Source organism: Nylanderia fulva, unplaced genomic scaffold, assembly GCF_048542155.1.
Source record: "Nylanderia fulva isolate GAGA-0341 unplaced genomic scaffold, ASM4854215v1 Scaffold119, whole genome shotgun sequence".
Classification (NCBI taxonomy): Eukaryota; Metazoa; Arthropoda; class Insecta; order Hymenoptera; family Formicidae; genus Nylanderia; species Nylanderia fulva.
The window spans coordinates 185,466-209,615 of NW_028189398.1; the positions used below are offsets into that span (position 1 = coordinate 185,466).

Sequence of the window (24,150 nt, forward strand, 5' to 3'; positions counted from 1 at the left end):
AAATATATGTATAGTCAAAGTCTCAAGTTCAATATTGAGGTTTGGATCAAAAGTTTGTTCAGAGTTTAATAGATTCTAATAGATAACACTGAAAGTAACTCCCAATAGCTTCAACAAAATAATTTCAAATTTAAATATGAAAGAGGACAAGCAAAAGAAATTTTTTCAGGATATCGATTTACCTGGAAGGCGGAGCGGAACCTCCGGTGTAAGAATGCAATCCTGCCGGACCACTTCTCGGTCTTGACGTAGACACAACGCCCGCTGATCTGTGCAGGGCAGGCGAGGGTGGCGCAGATGGTAGCATTCGTGGTGTCTGCGGGGGTGTTCGACCAGACGATACGCTTCCAATGCTACTAGTAGATGACTTTCTTCTCATGGTCCTGCAATCAGATATGATAATTATACATATAAGATAAGGACTTTGTCGGCGATACAGCAGAAGTTAAATTTCTGTTCCTATATTCTTCCTATATTTTTCGCGCCTATTTCTCCATATGTAAGTTTCGACATTAATTTATATATGGAACTTAATGATCTCAAACCAAGAGATACAGTTCCGAATAATTAATTTTTCGTGCTTTGGCTCTGTTGGCCGATTTAAAAAACATCATATTTATATTCTTAAATTTCTGTATAAAATAAATTCAAAATTATAAATGTGTGCCACGTGTCAAAATGTACTTGCGGGTGGGAGAAAAAGACACTTTAAACATTTATTCCAATTATTTTGGCAAAGAATTTTTAATATGCGAGTATTATTCCATTTCACAAACAAAGAAGCTTATGCATAAATTTATTCTTTATATCGATATAATAATAAGGAATTTGTTATGTAGAATATTTTTTCCATTGTATCTGCGGTTAATACAATCAAATAAAAATGTATCCATAATTTGCTTTATTCAAGGATCCTTTACTCTTTTCAATCGGTCTTGCTTTTCAGAGTATCCAATATAACTCTTTTTACGGACAAAGTACTTTTATTACAATACAATCGAATGTCACAAAGTCAAGTCGACCTTTATAGCCGAGGATTTCAATACAATTACCTTTTAGTAGGTTGACGACAAAGGCCAGTCGGACAAGTGCGTCCCATGGCGCATTTGCCCTCGCACACCTCTTTCGCTAGGGCTAGTGTTTCGTAATTTATCAAGGTGGAACTGCAAGCCTCGGCGTCTGACTCAGCGAGAGCAAGACTGGGAAACCGCTCTTTCAACCTGCGACGCTCCTATATTAAAAGAATGTCATTAAATAGTAAAGTTTTATGAAATAATTCTTTAATCTTTGTAATAATTAAAAAGATATTATTATGACATCTTCGAAAAAGTAAAATACAATATTAAAGAAAGAAGAAAAACAAAAGAATAGAAGCTTAGCACTAACTGAGTCTGAAAGAAATAGAAATAAAAGAAGTGAAAGAAAGAAATATAAAGTAAAAGACAGAAAAATGATTATCTTGATATCACTTACGTCTTGCAAGCGACTGGATTCGAAGTCCTTGAGCTGCTGTTGAAAGCCAACATTCGGATTCGCGATGGAACGACCCACTCTGACGACTTTGAGCGCTTCTTTCCAGGACAGATTGGTAGTGCTCATGATGTAGGCTACCGCCACCGTCACGCTTCTTGACATTCCTGCCAGACTAAAAAAAAGATTGTGTTTATTTAAAAATTCATAGTTTCCATTATTTCTATGAATCACAAATTTCATAAAATTTTGCTGACACTCAATATTATCCAAACCAGCAAATGTTCTTTTTATCCCAGTTTCTTTGTCCAGACATTACAAGTGCTTTTTTTTTGAAAAAATATACAATTTTTGTTGAGGAAGAGTAAATTTTAAATTTACTGAAAACTCTATAGTAAAAGGATATCTGGTGATTGGAAGACACATACTTTATTAAAAGTTAATATAACTAATGTATACCTACCAATGGATCAGAACGTTTCCGCCGCGAAGACGGGCAGCATGGATGAAGTCGTTGCACAAAGAGAAGTATTGCGATAAATTCTGATCAGGACTGTCGGCGGCCAAGATGCATAGATAATGCTTATCCTGAAATGCAATTGAAATTTGATCCAAGTATTAAACCATATCTTTGCCGTATAGAGATCCTATTTCGCACCTAGTTCTATCTACATGACAAATCAACCTATTTCGAATCGATAAATTCCCAATGTTTATATTTTCTTATTGTTTTAAGCCGATCTCATTATCGATACAATTCAAATTTTCTTCGCGCTATTCATACCTTGACTTTTATTGCAAATCAAATATTAACTGATGATTATTGTTACAACTAGAAATGTATCGATATTGTGAAGCTGATAATTTTGATGCGTAAGAAGAATGAATCACATTAGACAAGTTAGATAAACTGTTTCAAGTTTGACAGTCATATTTTACAAACTTTATTACAAAATTTCATGGGCGCTTGAAAGAAGATATATCGATTGTAATTTAAGCGTTACATTAAGAAAGATGACAGGAAAGTGGACGAGTAATAAAAAAGGAAAAATTGAGAGATAGATGGATAGGCACTTATAAATATAAATTTATTCATACGAAAAAGTTGATTAAAGAATTAAAAACCTTATAGAATTTTAAATTGAATAAAGAAGATTAAAAATGACAAGGTAAGAAAAAATGGTAAAGGAAATAGAAGAAAAATAAAAAAGGAGAAATTGAGAGAGAAAGAGTAGAGATATTTAAATATAATAAAATATAAGAAATAGAGATAATCGATCTTAAATTAAAAGCAAGGCCTAACTGAAGAGCTATCACAAGCATGTTTTTTCTCATTATTTATGTAATAGAAATTTTTTCTTTTAATTGTACAATTAAAATATTTCACATGACAGCTTTCTCATTGATATTTTTTATCGATTGCTAAAATTGATTTGAAAAATAAAATTAATTAAATTAATTTTAATTAATAAAAAACGCAATCAAAATTAATTTAATTTAAGATTTTTTTTTCATAACTTACGGAATGCAGACGACGGGCTGTGTCGTGAATGGCGAGGATATGCGTGATCTCGAAACGCTCCAATTGATCGGCATCCTTGCTGTCCTGATAATTACCTACGTAAAGACCAGGAAGTACCTGCCGACATAATAAACGATAATGTTGGGTATTACAAAGACGACATAGTAGCTCGGGTCCCTAATTAATATTCAATTTACGATATGGAATACGTAATATGGTGCTAAAATATCGTGCCTCTCAAACTTCAGAAATAACGAGATCCTGAAAGACGTCGTGATAGTCTTCACATTCATCTCTCACGCGGCTCTGTAATTTAAAACATCGCCCCTTTCGACGTCTATTTGGCCAAGAATTTACCTACGATTACCTTAGACGAGACGACGAGAAAATTCAGATTGGTTCGTGGAAGAAACGTAAACCCGCGAAATGGATTCGTAATGGTCGCGAACAGGATGGGGCGTCGCAATCTTAGATTAACTTACCGTTTGACAAATATTGAATCTTGATAGAAGGTAGCGTTTAAGCGAGACAAGCGCACGGGAGAGGAAAAAGAGGGAATACAGCGCATACATTAACTTAAATGTCGTTTCTCATCGTCCATTCTTTCAACCAATATTGATTCAGTCTTTAATGAAGGTTTAATCGAAAAAGCTGAGAGAGAGAGAGACGAGAATTTTCCTCCTTGACTACGAGGAATTAAATAAAAATTACATGCATCAATTATTGAGTTGACACGGACAAATTACGACACAATGAGGGAAACAAACGATCTCTCGGGAGAGACGAGATCTGGGGATCCTAAACATCATCCTATTTGATTGATAAGACATCATTTTTGCGTACTCTTTTCTTTTTATTGATTAAATAGAATGATAAATGCTTTTCTACGGTTAAAGTACGTATATAGAAAAAAAAAGAAATTTTTTGTTTCTAACATAACATCAATAGATTTGCACTTTTTTCCATATGTACTTTCGAGGAAAGCATTTATTTGTTTAACAAATAAAAAGAAAGAGTGCGCAAAAATGATGTTTTATAGATCAAACAGGACGCAGCGTTTAGGATTCTCTTAAGGGAATCCTTCACGATTGTCTGTTTCAATAAAACATTATTTTTACGCATTTTTTTCTTTTTATTGGTTAAACAAAATAATAGATGCTAAAAGAAATTAGAAAGACTAGGCGATAATTATCGATGTTTTAATTTCAAAATCAGGGCGCTATTTTGTCGGAGTTCGTCGTTTACTGAGGGATCCCCTTAATAGTCCGCACGTATGACGTTTATTTTAATTATCGTAACCTCGAGTTTATTTATTCTCTCTGGCGACACGCCGGTCGTTAGTCTCAGTTCTCGCGATTTAATTTCATTCGAACCGCTCTTATCGCGATTAGACCTCTCTGTTCCCTCTCCTCGCGTGCACCTCCTCGATTTTAGATGAGAAAAAACGAGAGAAAGAAACCAGCTCGAGGTTTGACGAGACTGTCTCTTCGATCGATCGAGATCGCAAAGAAGAAAAAAAAGAACGACGCAGAGCGAAACAAGTGGCGCAAATAACACCCTCTATCGACGATATAATGCAATTTCACTCGCTCGTGTCCTTCTGGTGCGCCTGCGCGATTCACGTCAACCTGCAAAGGTTAACTGCGTCGGAAACATTATCGCGCGAATCAGTTGATCACCCGCTCGATGACGTCAACATCTCTCCCAACGTCCTCCTTGAGGATTCCCTGAGGAATATTTCGAGCTCGCTCAGCTCGTTCTTCATTCCTTTGGTATCTCGAAATCCATCGAGGACGGACAATCACAAGAAGAAGACTGTTGATTATTTTGTCTCCGAGCGCGATCGTAAACGAAGGAAGAAATGCAGCCGCCGAAAGCAGGCCGATGCTCGAAGAGGAACAAAATCGGAGAAGGTAAAGTTCGGAGATGAAGTCGTGAAAGAAGAGCCGTCTCCAGATAGTATTGTGAAAAATACTTCCGCCGATGTCATCGCGAAAGTTCTCACGAGTACTCTGAATCCTATCCCAGAATTAACGACGAAACCTTCAACGGTACAGCAGCATTTTGCGGATATTGCGGTTACGGCAATCAACAACGTCGTTCCGTCGACGACGAAAGTTGTCGACGATACAACAATCCGTGGAAGTTATCACGAAGGAAATCCCCTCCGGAAGAAATGTAAGAAGAGGATCAAGTGCGCGAGGGAAGATTGTAAAGAGGAGAATAAGAGAAAGAGGAATGTTATCGACATATTTGAAGAGGAATTTGTTTTTCCACCTGATTTCGGGAAGCTGAATGCCACGCAAACACCATCGAGTTCATCGGAGGACGTGGACCTCTTCTAAGATGATCTCGCATCGATTTGGACTACAAGATGGATCGCGACAAGATAATCATAACCCCGCACAAGCTTTGACGTACGAACATGATGTATAATGTTGCTTTGATCTACAACACGGTATACATCATAGTTTACAAGTTGGTTTTCGTAACCAGAAACTGCGTGAGAGACGTTATTTGGCGAATCATATTTCAAAGATATCATATGAACAAAAGATACATATAAGATTATGTTCCACGTAGTGGAATAATTAAATTTTACTGTAAAAAATATCTGGAATGAAATTAGTCCATTCAATTGTAAACATTACGTTTTGTTTTTTCCTTTTTTTTCAAAAAAATACTTGATGTATGTTATATTTGCGTATTACACCATTAACAAAATTTTGAATTCTCGTGTGAAGGATTATATATAGCTTAAAACTAAATGATCTACAACACTGTATATAGTACATCATAGTTTACAAGATGGTTTTCGTAACCAGAAACTGTGAGAGACGTTATTTGGTGAAACACATTTCAAAGATAAGATATCGTATGAACATAAGATACATATAAGATTACGTTCCACGTAGTGGAATAGTTACACTTTAAGTACTTTAAAAAAATATCTGGAATGAAATTAGACCATTCAATTGTAAACATTACGTTTTGTTTCTTTCTTTTCAAAAAAATACTTGATGTGTATTTATATTATATTTGTGTATAGTGTATATTACACCATTAATACAATTTTTAATTCTCGCGTGAAGGATTATATAGCTTAAAATTAAATGCCTGCATGATACTTTTCATTTAAGGCTACTGACTCATCGCCGACCATATTGGAATTATGACATCAGAGGCGAGAAAATACACGTTGAAGATTTTTGTGTGCTATTTTCAAATAAAAAGATATTTTGATCAAACACAACTTCGATGGCTTAGCACACTTCAAAATAGTCCAAAACCTATCCTTTTCCTTTTATAATCAATCAACCGCTGCAAAATGACTAATATGAGGTCTAGTTTTTGCGGTTATTTCTCGTCTTTGACGTCACAATCCAACATGACCGCGGTGATCTTTAATGACCAATGAATTGTCGAAGCTTTTCACGTTTTGTAGACAATTTATGTAGAAAAATAGAATAGATAGAATTGATTTTAAATCGCGATTACATTGCGAGGAGAAAAAAAATGCTAATGAGAATGCATGAAGGGAACTGATTACTTATTCGACGAGCTGAAAAAAGTGTATCCTATCTTACAATTAGCGTAGCTAAAATCCAATTGCGATTTTAGCTTTGTCTCTTTTATCTTACAAGTACGTTTTGCTGCTACATAAAATTTTATTATTATTAAGCGTATTATATCGGTCGTTAAGATACGAACTTACGACAATGCTAGGTAAGTCATTATATTGAAATGCACTTAAAATAGGTTATTAGATGGTAAAGGCGCAAAGAACACTATAAAATCCCTCTATAATTGTAGAGAAAAAGAAGATAATATATTTATCGAAGATTCGCTGATCGCTATTGAATATTTTTTTAAATTCATTATATTAAATAAAAATAAATTATATACATCATAACTATGTATTAATTTTTTATAAAACAAATTGATTTTAAAATAGTTTAAGTAAAATTATTTTCTCGTTATTCTATCAAAACAAAAAAATTAAAAACGGACGTACATTTCCATTGAACTTTTTGAGCTCTTGTTTTATTTCGTGCTGTAGAAGAATAATTAAATTTGTTAAAACAAGTTTTTTTCATTTAAACAATTTTTATACTTGATGTTTCTCTCGAATCTATTGAATTAATAGACGCCGGCATGAGATGATCAAAATTAATAATGGTAAAACTCTCGAATATTCAACCGACAAACAAGTAGAAAGATTAATAGAAGTCGAAATTATTAGTAACAATATATATATATATATATATATATATATATATATATTGAATAACAATTCTAACGGTTCGCACAATTTTAAAGGCAATAAAGCTAAAAAAAGTTATAGACAATAATTTTTCATAAAATATTTAAAGTTATCTTAAAGTTCTTTAAAAGTATTTTAAATTTCTAAAATATTATAAAAAAAGTTATACGGTTTCATTTTTTAAAAACTTAAAATAACCTTGAACTTATTATACACAAAGAAAAAGTTTATATTTTTAAAACTATAAGTTATAGCTTGCATAAAACGAACAAATTTTTGTTGAACTTTTTCAGATAATCACGACTACCTTTAAAATTGTGCGGATTATTACAATAAACACCCTCTATAATCTTATCAAATCAATTATGCAAAAGTCGCCAAATAGATGCAAATTCAATATCCAACGTTTCACTTTGAATCTGTTGTTTGCGTTTACTAAAAAGGAAGCTCAAAAGCGATACAAAGAGGTATAAAACGAGATTAAAACATTTGGTATTTAATTTACGTTTATACAGTGACCTTTGTGTAATTTATTCGACTCATCCCATTTATTAGACTCTATTATACATACATATATAGTGCCTATATTAAATAACTACAAATTGAAAATTTCCAAAGAATACGTCCAGTTTGCCGCATATTATCTTTCAACAATAATACTTGTCAAAACATTATCACGTTTCGAGCGCTTGATAAATAAAATTATTTCATAAATATTTTAAAAAGCTAAATATATATTATATATGTATATATGCACATGTGTTGGTAACACAATTACATTTTTAGCTAATTTTATTTTAATAGATTTTTAAATTAAAACGTAGATATATGTATACATAAGATATACGAACAAAGTTACGATAAATCACTTCTTTCTGAATTTTTTCACATTGAGGAAAAATAGATTTTAAATTATATTAATTATATTATAATATATTATGCATGTTAATTAAGAAGTATTGTGTGGGACATTAATGTAATTTCATAATTTAATCACATTTTTCCTATCGATGCCAATATATATAGAAATGTCTGTTCCTTTTTTTTATTAAACGACTATGAAATATTGATCTAAGAGGAAGCATGTTATTTCCGGAATCCTTCAATTTGATATAGGTGTCAAGATTTGAGCGTTTGATATATTTTTTACCGAGAAAGATAATATCGCAAACTGCGCTCTGAATTTTTTTTGAGATATAAATGTTTCAAAATTTTAACTTTTTTTGAAAAAATTTTTAATAAGAGATTTTATTTTCACAGAAATTTTTTATCAAAGTTTTTAATATAACAAATCTCGTTTTGATTTAATTGGAAATGAATTTTTTGTCAGAGTTGTAAGAATTTTATTAGAATTATTGAATTTTATTAGTTATTAGAATTTTTTAAAATGGAGATGCAGGAGGGAGGAGCTCTGCCCTCTCTCCTTTGTAATCTTTTAAAGAGACTTTTAAATATTAATATCTCGAAAACTGTGGATTGTAGAGCATTGTAGTTTGCAGCGTTTTTCTTCCCATGTAGCAAACTGACGTCATTCGATGTCAAAATGATGTATATACTATGTATTTGCTATCTGAGTTCTGATAAAAAATCCTAAAATGACCCTAATAGAAAAATATTTATAAAATTATATGACAAAATCTGAATGAAATTTGACATGCTACAATTATGTATCTATATTTGAAACAATACATATAAAAATAGACCTTTGAGCAAATATATATAAATATTTCCACAATTTATTTCTAAATAGTATATATTTTAGCAAAACAGTAACGTTATATGGAGAATTATCTCGATGAAATATTTGCAAAATTAAAGTAAAAAAAATCACCTAATGATTGATAAATATTATTGAGTTTTATTATTTGTTAAATATTCTATATAAAATAAATGCATAAATATCTATATTTAAAAAATTATACAATTTTCTGCAATTATAGTTTTTAACACAATCATAATAAATATAATTGTGTATAATTTATACTCTAAATTAAAGAAATTAATTTTTGGAGTAATTATTATTTAGAAATTTTATTTTTACAATGCAATTATTGTGAAATTCTTTCCTTCCGTGATGCATTTATTGTACAATATATTGGACCATTTTCCTATCGAAGGATCTATCAAATTTGAAGGAAATAACACTCTTGCCTAAGAGCGAAAGTTTTTTCCATTAAAACAATTTCTCACCTTATTCATGCCATTCCCCATGATGTCGGCGCGACGATGATCGCGTGCTCTTCAATATTACTGTCTTAAAAGAGTGAGTCGCCCATAAGCCTTTATCTGGTCGCCACCATCTTCAGTTTCTTGAGTTTATCTCTCGACGATCCGATTCGATCCTCGTCGGCATCAAGGCAGCAATATCGTTCGCCAGGCATCATCCTCGATGTATAGAAGCGAGACTCCAGACTCCATTAAGTAGACGCGTATTCGATCTTATCATGAATGACGCGCGGCGTGAAACCACGTGACTCTCCTTCTCTATCGCTTTTTCTCCTTCGTTATCTTGATAATTTATTACAGCAATATACAAATCACACAATTAGAGATTTATTATACGCCCGCGATACGAAGATCAATGAGTATGAAATTATTCCGTATTTTTTATCTCGCTCTTGTAATCGCACCCCCTTCGATAAGGTTAGCGTTGCTGCGCGTTTCAGTGCACGAGGACTTGCATATGAGCATTTGTCGTTCGCGGATATCTTCCTATTGAACCCTCGCGTGGCTGTCGCAATGGGAAGTGGTGTCATTTAGACTCCGAATTCAGCTCTTTCCTTTATATATTTGTGGTGGAGCGATACGTCGCGACAAACAAAACCATCTTCGGAAGGTCAATAGTGACGCGCCGGTCCTGCGAGAGAAAGAAAATATATTCTTTATATAGAAAGGATAGAATCAGTGTTGTGCTTAGATAATTTTAAAAATATCTAGATAAAATTATCTAGATAAAATTATCTAGATAAAGATGAGACGAAAATATGCGTTTTATCATAAAATGAAGGTGATTTTGAATTTTAATATATCTAGATAAAAAGATGAAATTATATAGCAATTCATCTAGATATCTTCCAGATAATATTAGTTTTAAAGTTGCTTATGTAAACACAATTATAAAAAAAAATATGAATTATAAAAAGGATATAAAAATATATTCATATTTTTATTTGTAGATTTTTATCGCTTATTACTTAAATTCTACTTACTACTTAAGCGTTTTTATTTTATGTGCTATGACTTTAAAGCAAATTATCTGAACATTATTCTAGATAACTTAGTAAAGATAATACTTTTTTTCTTTAAGATATAGAAATACAAGATAATATATATTTTTATAATCTATATAAAAATGAGATGACGTTAAAATTCCATTTAGATAATAAATGCTGTTATCCAAATAAAAATTATATATCTAAATAATGTCATCTAGATAATTTCTAGATAATATTATTTTTAAAATCGCTTATGTAAACACAGTTGTAAAAAAATGTAAATTATACTGTAAAAAATATATAAAATTATATAAATAATAAGTGTAAAATTACACGATAATTAATAAAAATGTATACATTTTTATTATTTATGATGTAATTTTACATTTAATTATTTATGTAATTGTACATATTTTTATGTACTTTTACATATTCTTTTACAGTAGATAAAAATATATTCATACTTATTTGTAAGTTTGTATCGCTTACTGAGTAAGTTCTACTACTTAAGTATTTTTATATGCTATAACTCTAAAGCAAATTATCTACATATTATTCTAGATAATTAAGTAATTTAAAAATAACACTTTTTTCATTTAAGATGCAAATATATGTATATAGTATATTTTTATTGACATTTTTACTGATATTTTTATTGACAATATATATTTTTTATGACATCAAAATTTCATCGAGATTCTAGATGACCATTTTTATATAATTTTATTTTATTTAAATTTAGAACAACAAACACTAGATAAGATACATATATATATATTACACGCAAATAGAAGGAATAGAAGGAATTTGTCTTGGATATCGATTAGCGATACACGGGGCACAATTGCCTCGCTTGAAAGAGGAAACGCGTGCTTGTTCTTTCGAGAAAGTGGGACAAGTTATTGATAAATTGTCGTTATCCTATATATGTTACATATGCATCCGATTTCAGTAGCCTCCTTAAAAAACGATTCGATCGAACCGAGATGTAAATGTTTCGAGGTAAGAATTACGCTAACAGAACACATGTTTTATTCAAAAGACTTATTTCAAAATAATTGAAATTGGGGGTGATTTTTTTTATCTTTGCATAATTACTCTCAATGAGAGATATACTTTACGAAAAACATTCTGCGAAAAAAATTTTATTTTTGAAAAAAGAGAACAGATATTTTTCTCTCAAGTATTTTTAGAACATCCTCTAAAACTAAGAATACATTTTGCGTTTATATAACAAAGGGTCGTATGTTTTTTATGCGGATCCTTCACTTGACGTTATATGGTCATATTGCAACAACATATATATAGTTATATGTATGTTGCAACATGGCCGTAAAACGTCATAAAACCTATTAATGGTAGATTCCTGATATTATTTCGAAACGATTTTTCCTCAGCAAAAATGTCGGAGGCCAATAATTTTGAAAATAAGGGCTTTTTTGCAAACTAAGCCTTGTGGAAATAAAATTTTAGCAAAACCACATTCTTCAGTTAATTTTAAGTAGAATTTACTTTAATAGAATTTTAATTTAATTTTTAATTTTAGTTACAAAAGAGTTCTTTGATGGCAAAAATGGGAAACATGCAAAAAGTGATGGCCTCCTTCGACATGTTTGCTGATGAAAAATCGTCTCGAGTCTAAAATGATACCAGGAATCTGCCATTAACAGAGGTTTTACGATAGTTCTGCGACATCCTGTATAGTATTGCAATTTACAATATGCACAGAGTGCAGTGCGCTTGCCACTTAATGGTTCTAGTTTATTAGAGGGTAGAATGAAGTTCATAAGTGGCTCGAAAAAGAGGACTCGAGCGACCTAAGAGAAGAGTTCACGAGTAAGTAACATGTAACCTAATTTATTCGTTCAGGACCCAGGTCTCGGCCTCTATACATATATGTATACTATGTATATGCTTTCTTTATGATCCTTCTTTGCCTGTGTGTGTGTGTTGTGGAATAATGTGACCAACTATAAAATGGTTTTATGAAGAGTAGCAAAACTTTATTGCACTTTTCATTCAACTTTTTGTAAAACAAAGAAAAATGGAAATTTATGTGTATTTTTAAGGAATGTGTAGGAGATACAATCTCGCAGATAAAAGTATCAACGCTATATTAATATCTTATATAGAAAATCTGTACATCTCGTAAAAAATCGCTCTAGTTTAATTTTCTAACTTTTATTAGCTGGCGGAAATTTAAATTGCAGCAACTTTTAAATGAGTTAGTGGATTAAATCCAAATTTTGACAAAATAGCTTTAATATTAAAATGGAAACAATCTATAAATTTTTGTGTACCATTCTTTAGATATCCCTTTTACATTCTTAAATCATGCTCTATAAAATTAAAATTCTTCTTGTAATAAAAATGTTAATTAAAGTTATAATGAAAAGTGTATAATTAATGTAAAAATAAAAGAAAATATACAATAAAAAGTACAGAAATTAGATCTAATCTCTAAAGAATTCCTCCTTTAAAAGATAAGAAATAATAGGATCGTTTTGACGTTGTTCTCTATTTTAAAACAGGGTAAAAAATAAATGGGGAAAATTCTTCAAATAAGAATACAATTTTTTCAGCGCAATTACGCCAACACAACTGCATCGTTGCGGAATGGAAATGGCAAAACCGCTGCGAGAAAAATGCATTACGAGCGGCAATAAATTTTTATGAAGAGAAAATGAAGCCGACATCATTTCAGAAAACGAAATGCAGTTCTCTCCGGGTTTAAAGAACGCGCGACGCTTATCGATTGTTTTAAAATCAATAAGATAGATTATAAGGACTCGACTACCTCGCAGTACGTTAACCTACTTTATTAACAGGTTATAGTCGACCGTATTAATCATGTCTGATGCATTTGCAATCGATGGTTTGTGTAATATTTAGAAAAAATAGCTGTTTAAAATATTTCTGATTATACATTGTATATTTACTTCCGCTTTCTTGCAATTATACATATATAAAAAATGCAAATTATTTCAATTATACGTAAAAAAATAAAAAAATATGTTCTTTTTTAAAATAAACTAAATATATATAAATAATGTTAATTTGCACTTTTTCTTTTTTTCTTTTAATTATAATTTTTGGGAGTCGTGCATTTAATTAATTTTTTTATGTAAATACATTATTAAAATATTTGTGATTACTTATATAAAAAAATGTAAATTATATCAATTACGTAAATAATAAAAATGTTTTCTTAAAATAAAACAATACATAAATAAGATTAATTCGCACATTTTTTCAATTACGAATTTTTTGGATCGTGTATTTGCATTCATTTTTTTATGTAAATACATCAAGACATCAATTTTTATATTATTAACAATTAAAAGTCAAGAACTTTTTTGTATACATTAGAGATGTATGATGTTGATATGAAATGTATGATATTAAACATATATAAAATAAATTTTACAATTTCGAATCAACATTTCTTTTATAATAAAATCTCCATTTAAATCTGAGTTATTTGATAAGATGAGAAATTTAAAAAATGACACTATGAATAAGGAAAGAACGATCTAAAATTAATCAGGGAATTCGCAGTTAGAAAAAAGCGCGATTGATTTAATGCACCTTATAAAGGGTAAAATCAATTCTGCGACAAAATTTCGTGACTGTACGTAAGTGATGACGTTGTCAAGGACACGAATCGCTATTCCCAGCCAGAAAAATAGTGCTTCCACATTCGAAGTGGCCCATAGGAATGGATAGATGTTTTTGTTGCAGATTCACGAATATATATTCGCGTTTATGTAAATTTTGCCTTTTTGATATATTGGCATGATACCAACGTAGCATACTCTGCTTTATCCGACAGCAAAACATGATTACAGTTCCAGAGAGAACTTGCATTCCGATTTTATCCGGACGAGTGAAATAACTCCGTTAATCTGATATTTCTATCAGAGAAGTCAGATCTCGATGGCATCATTGACGCTAATTTGTAATTCTAATCTTGGATTAATTTCTTCTGTCAATTAACAGACATTTTATGTTAAAAATAGGGGAAGTATTTTAATATATTATGCCAGCATCCTTACTTTAAAAAAAATACAGCAAATCATATATAAACAAAAATATTAAATTTTTAAGAAATGTTAAATACTGTTTATGTACCTGAAATACTATAATTATATTACAATAAAATAATTGAAAATGAAAATACTACTTAATATACGATCTTAATTTGACTTTAAAAGCTTCCTAAATAAATTGCTATGAAATTATCTTAAATATCTATGACTTTATTACTTGCAAAAAATTATAGTTTTTGAAAATTAGAGTTTTATACAAAAAAAACATAAGAACAAGACTACGCATTTTTCATAGTTTTTTTTAACCTAAATACGATTTTTATTTTCAATTTACTTCATCACGTCACAATTTTGAGACTATTGCAGTTAAAGTTGCAGAAAAATGTATTTAATGTGTATATTTTGTCATATTATAATTACGATATAATAATGTGTTAAAGAAATCTTATTTAATCAAATATATAATATATTGTTAGGACTTTCAGCTTTTAAAAGGAGTTTGTTGTATCGATTGTGATATAAGATGATCATTTAATAAGATGATCAAATATGGAATTTATTGAAGATTCTGAATTGTGCACGAAATGTAATTTGTGTAATTGTATTATTGAGAATATATATCTATCGAATATAGGTTTTCAATTATATCTATTCATAGTTGAGAACTTTTCAGGTCATGTTGAATACGAATGTAATGTCAAAATTGACAAATTTAAAATAATTTAATATGTCAACATTTAAGAATCTCTGAATTTTTGCAATAATTTATACATGTATCTTTATGCAAAAATTTATATAATATATATATATACTTATATATATTATATATATATATATATATATATATATATTTTATTAATGTTGACATTAGATTTATATATATATATATTCAACAATTTAAAAAATTCTTAAGTTTAAATAAATATAATTGAAAACTATTTAGTAGAAACTTTAATGATCTAATTTGTAACTTTTTGCAATAAATCTCATATTTTCAACTGTAAATATATTGTTAATTAAATTAACACAATATATTTTTTTTGAAGACTGAAAGTCCTCGAATTAATTGCTATTAAAATATTTAAATTTTGAATTTATTACTCGTAAAAAATTAAAAACTTCAATTATTAAAAAAATATATGAACTGTTGAAACGTATATTTTATATGATTTTTCAAATCAATACCATATCCAAAAAGGATATTAATGTAATTTTTTAGCGAATTATTTCACTTCATATAATCGTATTTTTGCGTTCTCTTATTTCAATATAAAATAAAGTGCGTATTGTATGCAATTAGCGAGAGTACCATCTAAAGTGCAAAGCAGTCGTAATTGATTTGTATTTTAATGATGAATTGCGATAATTAATTGTGTTTTTGCAAATGAGTGTCATGTGAGTGTCATGAAGGAACAGTCAAACAAAAAAGAGAAGAACATTTGTAAAATTATTTGTCCTTTTAGCTTCAATATACATAGTGACTTACTTTATGTTATTGTATAATATAATATAATGCATATAAAATATTGGATCTTATTCTGACAATGAAATAATACTTACAATATTTACAATTAATTAAAAATTAAATAAATAAATAAAAGATAGTTAAGAAAAATCTCAATATGCACAACGCAAAAATCAAATCTAATAAAAGGCCATAATGACGAGCTATTTTAAAGTAATATATTTACAATTAATATTTTTATACAAATATATATAAAATATTTCAGCACTATGTAAGATTTGCTTTAGATTACTTACAAAAATTATAAATAACTCATAAAAGAATATTCTTTTTTATTTAATTATAAACTCATAAGAGAATATTTTTTAAATTATTTAATAAAAAATAATTTTATTTTTATATGCAATCTTATATTTAAAATTATTTTTTCTAAAATTCTATACGTTTTATTAAATATTTATTTAAAGAGGTAAATAAAAATTTAATTGTGCAATTATTATTTTTTGAAAAATTACTTTAAGCATTATTTTATATTTTTGCTTATTGTTCGCAGATTAACATTATGTTCTATAACTCTACTGCAACTGTATTGTACTTGTAAGTCTTAAATTATTTTTTATTTTAATATTTAGGAAAATTTAAAAATAATTATAAAGTTATTTCGTGAGCATATTAAATTCGAGAACGGCATATATTGCGAGCAATCAATTCAAGAAGTATTTTAATTAAAAAAAAAGTTAATTATTATTTCAACATATTTTACTTTTGAACAAGCTGATATCTATATTTTTATACCTGTTTTAAATTAAACGAATAATTTGATCATAAATATTTGAAATTGGGAAGTAATGATTTATTGAATTAACATAGTTTACTCTTTTAGCGTTAGAGAGAATTTTCGATTATTATTTTAATTTATTTTGCGAATAATAAATACTAAATTAGAATATTTCGATAACAATTAATTCGGGAAACATTTTCATTGCTCAGCTATTATTTATATTGACTTCATACTTTTTATCCTTTTATTGTTATACCTAGATGATTGTATATTGTAATATTCCGTATTGATACACAAACATGTATTGATAAAAATTTAATATTCTTAATATATTTAATATATTATTTTTAAATACAGTATGTTTCAATTTATTCTGGCATATAAGCTTGTTCATTTACGATTCGTTACAAGTATTTTTTTTTTAAGTTGGGATATTAGTGTTAAACTCCCAGCATCCCTTTAACTTTCATATAAATTTAGTTTTTAGAAACAATACTAATTTGAAATTAGAAAATAAATTAGCAATAAAAATTAACAATATAGCTTAAATATATCATAAATCCAAATTTGATTTCTCGAAAGATAAAAGAGTATTAATGAAGATGATTATTCATAATTTGAATATGCGAAATAAAGGATGCGTCACGTAATGTTTCGTTTGTTTACTTTCAATAAAACACACCATACAATTGATTAATTGCGGCGCCGCAATATCGAATGTTTTTGCGTTTTCGGTTTAAACATGTGTATGTACTCGTATGTTACATTGGTTGACCGCCAAGAAAGAAGTTGAAACAACTTATTGACGTGGTTGAAAGTTTTATATTAATTGCAACAACTTGCGACAACTTACGGATATTTTACGATTTGTTATTATCATACTTTTCTTTCATAACTTTATTATCATATCGCGTTAATAAATTATGAATTTGGTAAATTATGATTTGTTCAAGACACAATATGTTTAAAATAAATAATTTTGGATGAAGGAATTTTACAAAATTTAATCGAGACATAATTATTTAAATTAAAAAATATTTAGACCTAAATATTTAAAAATTTTCCAAGTTAAAATTTTGATAGTTAATAAGTTAATATTTGATTATAAGGACAGAAAACTGTGTAACATAACATAGTAAGAGCGGGGGGTTATAATATCGGATAAAAATAAGAATAACGGTATTTCTATATTTATATTGCGTGGTATTAGTATTAATATACGCATATTTTCTGCAAAGAAGTTTAACAAATAAATAACGCCAAATATACATGTAGTATAATAAAAATTTATAAAATAATATTAGAAAAAATAATAAATCTAAATAAATAAATTTTTTTAAAATGCTTAAAATTATTTTTAAAAATGATTATTTAAAATAAAACTTAAAAAATTACTTTTGAAATATAATTAAAAAAAAATAAAATGTTACTCGTGCATGCATCTGATTATTAGTCAGCCATGACTGTACTTATATATGTGTGTATCTTTTTTTAAACTACAAAGGAAACTTTTTTCCAAATAATTTGTAAAAAATTCAGAAAATAATTATAGATTAATTTTTTAATAAGCATTTTCTAGTATTTCTCTCTTATAATTGTTAAATAATACCACTAATTGTTAAATAATACCACTAAAGGTATAATAATTACCTCGTTTTTTTTATTTTTAATTAACACTAATGTATTGGATGATTAAAATAATTTGATGTTTATTAAATTATCAAACAAAAAATAATTTTTAAATTATTAAAAAAAAGTAGCGCCATCGAAATATCGAAATATTCAATCATACTATTTTATAGAAGAAATATCCGATGAATAATCTTAAATCTTCAATATCACTAAAACTTTCGGATATTTGTTAGTATTGTTATTTGCCACATTGTAAAATCTATCAATTTAATATTGAGATTAAATGCAATTGCATAAAACTGCTGCCTCCGATGAGTAGTTGACCTACTCTTAAAATAAAACGATCTGATCCGATATATATATTTGGATAAATCCATCCGATGAAAACCAATCGGAGTACGATTTAAAAATGTCACGCATGGAACATTTTGTATAATTACATTTATTTCTTCTCGTGCGCGCACACAGAAATCAATTTGCGTAGAATTAATTCATTAAAATCAAGTGCACTGAGCGTGCATTCATAAAATCCCTTCATCTGCCATTCAAAGACAGATTATTCCAGAATTCCCGATTATTCTTCGATTCTCATAAAATAGATAACATATCGAAGTTTTAACCCGTAATCAAGCTAAAAGCGATGTGTATCGTAAATTATGCAGCAATCCGCATGTCTGACAGATATGTATCTCTCGATACAAAGGGACAAGCTAAACACGAACAAATATAAAACGCTTATTTATATTCAAAAATAAAATAATGAAGATTGATATATAACTTCCATTATGCTCTATCTACGCCTAAGGATAATTCTATTAATGACTTAATCTAATGAGTAGTATAGATGATCAAAAACCATACTGAAGTTGGTTTTCAATTGTAATTTTTTTGATTGGTGAAGTTGAAAATCAACTTCAGTATGGTTTTTGATCGTCTATACTATTCACTGGGATAAGCCACAAGTAGGATTATCCTTAAGTATAGATTGGGCATTATGAAAGTTATATATTATTCTTCATTATTTTATTTTTAAATAAATCAAAAACCACACTGAAGTTGGTTTTTAGTCGTAAATTTTTTTGATTGGTGTATGATTGAAAATCAACTTCAGTATAGTTTTTGATCGTCTATATATACTATTCATTAGGATAAGCCACAAGTAGGATTATCCTTAGATGTAGATAAGACATAATGAAAATTATATATATATATATATATATATATATATTAATCAGTAAGGCATAAGTTAAACATAAACAAAAATAGAACGCTTATTTATATTCAAAAGTTAATTAATGAAGATTAATATATAACTTGCATTATGTCCTATTTGCACCTAAGGATAATCCTACTTGTGGCTTATCCCAGCGTGAGTAGTATAGACAATAGTAAACTATACTGAAGTTGGTTTTCAATCGTAAAGTTTTTCGGTTGGTACGATTGAAAACCAACTTTAGTATGGTTTTTGATCACCTATACTATTCACTGGGATAAGCCACAAGTAGGATTATCCTTAGATATAGATTAGACATTATGGAAGTTAATAAATGGGAGATTTGTCATCGTGCAAAAACAAAAACGCGCTTCAAAAAAATGTCCCTACAATTTACACGTAATTAAATTTCCATAAAAGAAAATAAAAAAGAACCGCGAATTTGAGACACACCTGTGAAATTCGCACCTCGCATGATCTCGTAACACCGAAGTCCCCGAGAAGAGGAATTCCTGTCCCGAGGAGAGGGATCTTCTCCTTCCCTTATCGCGAATTAGCTCGTGTCGCACTCGCGGGATGCTGCTCCTCTCCTTCGAGAAGAGCAAAGAAGAGGGATATCGTTATTCGCGCACTTTGTTGTTCACCCGCTGCCGTGGAAAAGAATTCCCGAGGCGAGCGACGAATCGTGCCTTCCTAATCCCATCACTCGGTTACACTTTTCAGTCCCGTCTGTCACACACAGACGTTGCAGCAGATTGCACTGCAAATCGTGTACATTCTCTTATCTCTCTTTCCCTCCCTAACCTTCCTTCTATCTATCTATCTATCTCTCTCTCTTTTCCTCGACGGTTCGACGGAAGGGCGCGTCGTACGAGAACTACCCCGCTCAGGGTGAGCAAGGAAAAGGGGTGAGAGCAGGAACAAGTAGAGCGAGGAGAGAAAGGAAAACGATAGGCAGGGGGTAAAAGTAGGGGAAGCTAAACCGCGACGATGATGGGGAAGGGAGAGAAGAGGAGGCACGACTAGACTAGGGGTAACGTGCAGAATAGTGGGGTAGATCCTATCGTCACGCGAGTACAGAGAGAAAAAGAGAGAACCTCTTTGCCACCAAAAGGTTCGCGTTTCATTCCGCCAGTTTTGTTCCGGGTGTTAGGATCTCGCATCACACATTGGCATGGTTCTGGATCATCTCAGAACGTCGGCGAAGGAAGAGGGCTTGCGAGTTGACGATGATTCGCGATGATGATGATTCACCTGACGAGGCTAAACGTATACACACTCGAGGAGAAAATGCAAGCTCTCGAACTCGATGCACCGAGGATCGATTGGCCGGACGATGGACGACGATGGATCACCCTGGAGATCTCGACAACCCAGATGGATGCTGCCGGTGACAGCGCTGATGGGACAGGGTCCTCTTTCAGAGAAACCCAAACCTTGCGAGTCTCTTGGGACACGAGCGCGAATATCGGGCGTATTTCGGGCTATCGATAATTGCTTGATCGCCGCGATAAGAAATCACGTTTCTCTTCTTTTTTTTTTAAGTAGAAGCCAACGTGCACGAATATCGTTCTCACCTCGTCCGCGGGAATCTGCGGCCCGTTCAAATTCATTGCCATAAGGTGGGCGAGGATGGTGGCGCGGTGGAGGAAATCTCTCGTAACAGATTTGCCGGGACGGGGAGGAGGGGACGAAATGCGCGGAGGGGGAAATTCAACAGGGCTGAATTAAGACTGCCCGGATCCTGGTCTCAATGAATCTACCCCTCTTTTCTCGCAAGTTTCGAACCCTAACTTCCTCACCCAAATAATAAAAATCCCAATCCTTATCTATGTTGTAATGACTCCAATAGACAAAGGATCCCAATTCTCTTTGGAACAATTCCGTCTTTCGACGGAAATGATCGCGCATTTAAAGCTGTCCAGATCCTCGTCTCAATAAACTAACTGCTCTTTTTTCGCAAGTTTTGAACCCTAACTTCCTCACCCAAATAATAAAAATCCCAATCCTCATCTATGATGTAATAACCCCAATAGACAAAGGGTTTCAATTCTCTTTGGGACAATTCCGTCTTTCGACGGAAATTATCGCGCATTTAAAGCTGTCCAGATCCTTGTCTCAATAAACTAACCGCTCTTTTCTCGCAAGTTTCGAACTCTAACTTTCTCACTCAAATAATAAAAATCCGAATTCTCATCTATGGTGTAATAACCCCAATAGACAAAGGGTTCCAATTCTCTTTGGGACAATTTTGCCTTTTGACGAAAATTACCGCGCATTTAAGGCTGTTCAATGAACCTACCCCTCTTTTCTCTCAAGTTTCGAACCCTATAACTTCCTCACCCAAATAACAAAAATCCCAATCCTCATCTATGATGGAATGACACCAATAGACAAAGTCCTAATTCTCTTTGGGACAATTCCATCTTTCGACGGAAATTACCGCGCATTTAAGGCTGCCTAGATCTTGGTCTGAATAAACTAACCAACCGCTCTTTTCTTGCAAGTTTCGAACCCTAACTTCCTCATTTAAATAATGAAAATCCCAATCCTCATCTACGGTGTAACGACCCCAATTGACAAAGGGTCCCAATTCTTTTTGGGACAATTTCGTCTTTCGACGGAAATTACCGCGCATTCTCCGCGATTTCTAGGTGAACTAGGGGTTGTCCGTCCCTGAAATTAAGGCGTCGTGAACGTCGGCGTTGGCGGGCTCGCGCAGAAGCCGCTCGATAAAGGCCATCCTCACCCCTCGGCGTCCCTCGACCCTGCCCTACAAAATCTGGTGTAGTAGAACTCGCACACCGAGGCTACTGGGCTACGCTTGCGTCGTAACCGATTGCCAATGTGTGTGCATGTATGTGCGTCTCTGTGTACAACGTGATCTTGAATGAGCTCGTAGCCATGCTGAAGCATGTTGACGAGAAACGCGTTGCTTCCGCTCTTCTTCCTGTATATAGAGCGTTTAAACGGGAATAATTGAAGAAAAAAAGAATGTTTTTTTAAATAAAAAGAAAACTGTTGTACACTTTACGTTGTACAGAAAATAAGAATTCTTTAATCGCCTGTATGCTCATGGATCAATCGTGATTATTCATGGCACGCAAATTCACCCTCGCGACATTCTATCCACTCATTCGCGTACTTAGTCACCGTATAAATAAATCAGAACACTAGTGCAGAAAGTTTAATAAATTATTCAACGATTACATGTAATAAATTTTTGTTACGTTGGCTCAAGCTCAGAAATTATAACTTTCTTTTGTTAAACAAGTCTTTACACATCTCCTCGGTGTTGATATACGTATAATGAACTTATTATATTTCCAATTTTAATTACTAGAGATGCGACAATATATATGTAATAATTTAAGATTATTTAGAGACGATTTTTACTTAGCAAAAATGTCTAGGCACCAATAATTTAATTTCGAGTTGTAAGCGATTGAAAATAGAGTATTTTTCTCAAATTAAGCCTTGTAAAAATAAAAATATTAACAAAACCACATTCTTCAATTAATTTCAAGTAGAGTTTACTTTTAATACAATTTTAATTTACAACTTACTTACAAATATAATAGCAAAAATTGAGAACATGTAAAAAATGATGGCTTTCCTCTCGACATTTTCATTGAGGAAAAATAGTCTCCAAATGATTACAGGAATCTGCCTGTTTCTTATTGTTAGATAGAATCTCTGTTTTTTAGGTAAAATCAATAAAATTTATTTTATTTTTATTATAATTATATATATATATATATATATATATATATATATATACACATGATTTATCTATGTATTCAATTTTTGCCTTTTAAATTGCTGATTTACTAATCTTTTATATGCCAGAGAGATGTCTCATTAATAATTAATATTAAAAGAATTAATGTTTAAATATTACACGTAATTTCATATTTTTTAAAAATGCAATTTTTATAAATAATTATATATTTTATATATACCATATATTTTTATATGCATTTTTTTTATATGAAATGCATCTGTTTAGTAAACATAAAAAAATAAATCATCTATTTACTTTTTACTATTTCCTTTTCTGTTTTAAGTATATTTCATAAACAAATTCACGAAAAAATGAATAAAATGTTGGAAATCCAACTTGAAATTTAATATAACTAAAAAAGTCCATGATATATAAATTCCTCAGAAAGTAATATAATCCATCATATGATAGATACACATCTATTAAAGCCTTAAATGAAGAAGTGAAAAAGGTACATTTTATTAATTACCTTATAAACACTATAATATTAATTTACATTTTGCGTATAGCTTCAAGTGGAGAAACGTCAAAATTTCGATAAAATAGCATATTGCATATGGGAAATGGCAGTTCTTAAAATACAATGTTGAGGGAGGAATTCATGCCATATCATTCAGATAATTATTTCAATAAGCCCCGTGGGCAAATTAATGTCAGAGAAGATCGATCGATTCATCCAACGCGGCTATTATATTCATCATCAAACGCTGCACATATATTCATTCGCGCGGTATATTTACATCCGGAGGCAACAT

The 24,150-nt window shown here is 30.6% G+C and overlaps 1 protein-coding gene and 1 long non-coding RNA gene across 3 annotated transcripts in view; one reads left to right on the top strand and one right to left on the bottom strand.

The window, feature by feature from the left end:
- Positions 1-21,213, bottom strand: part of LOC114937556 (uncharacterized) — a 28,511-nt gene extending 7,298 nt beyond the window's left edge. Inside the window, exons 1-7 of the mRNA XM_085490121.1 lie at positions 20,065-21,213; positions 9,447-10,113; positions 2,993-3,109; positions 1,934-2,058; positions 1,474-1,645; positions 1,053-1,231; positions 183-383 (exon numbers count right to left, since the gene is read on the bottom strand). Coding sequence (XP_085346247.1) covers positions 183-383; positions 1,053-1,231; positions 1,474-1,645; positions 1,934-2,058; positions 2,993-3,109; positions 9,447-9,467 — 815 coding nt within the window. The 5' untranslated portion in view covers positions 9,468-10,113; positions 20,065-21,213. The remainder of the gene's footprint in view (positions 1-182; positions 384-1,052; positions 1,232-1,473; positions 1,646-1,933; positions 2,059-2,992; positions 3,110-9,446; positions 10,114-20,064) is intronic.
- Positions 9,894-13,459, top strand: LOC114937557 (uncharacterized). Of its 2 annotated transcripts, XR_003820904.2 has the most exons (4): positions 9,894-10,263; positions 11,214-11,473; positions 12,018-12,307; positions 13,054-13,459. It is a non-coding gene; the product is annotated as an uncharacterized LOC114937557 (long non-coding RNA). The 2 variants fall into 2 exon arrangements; XR_014926521.1 differs by lacking the exon at positions 13,054-13,459 and having other exon boundaries at positions 12,018-12,803.
- Positions 21,214-24,150: the final 2,937 nt, after the last annotated feature.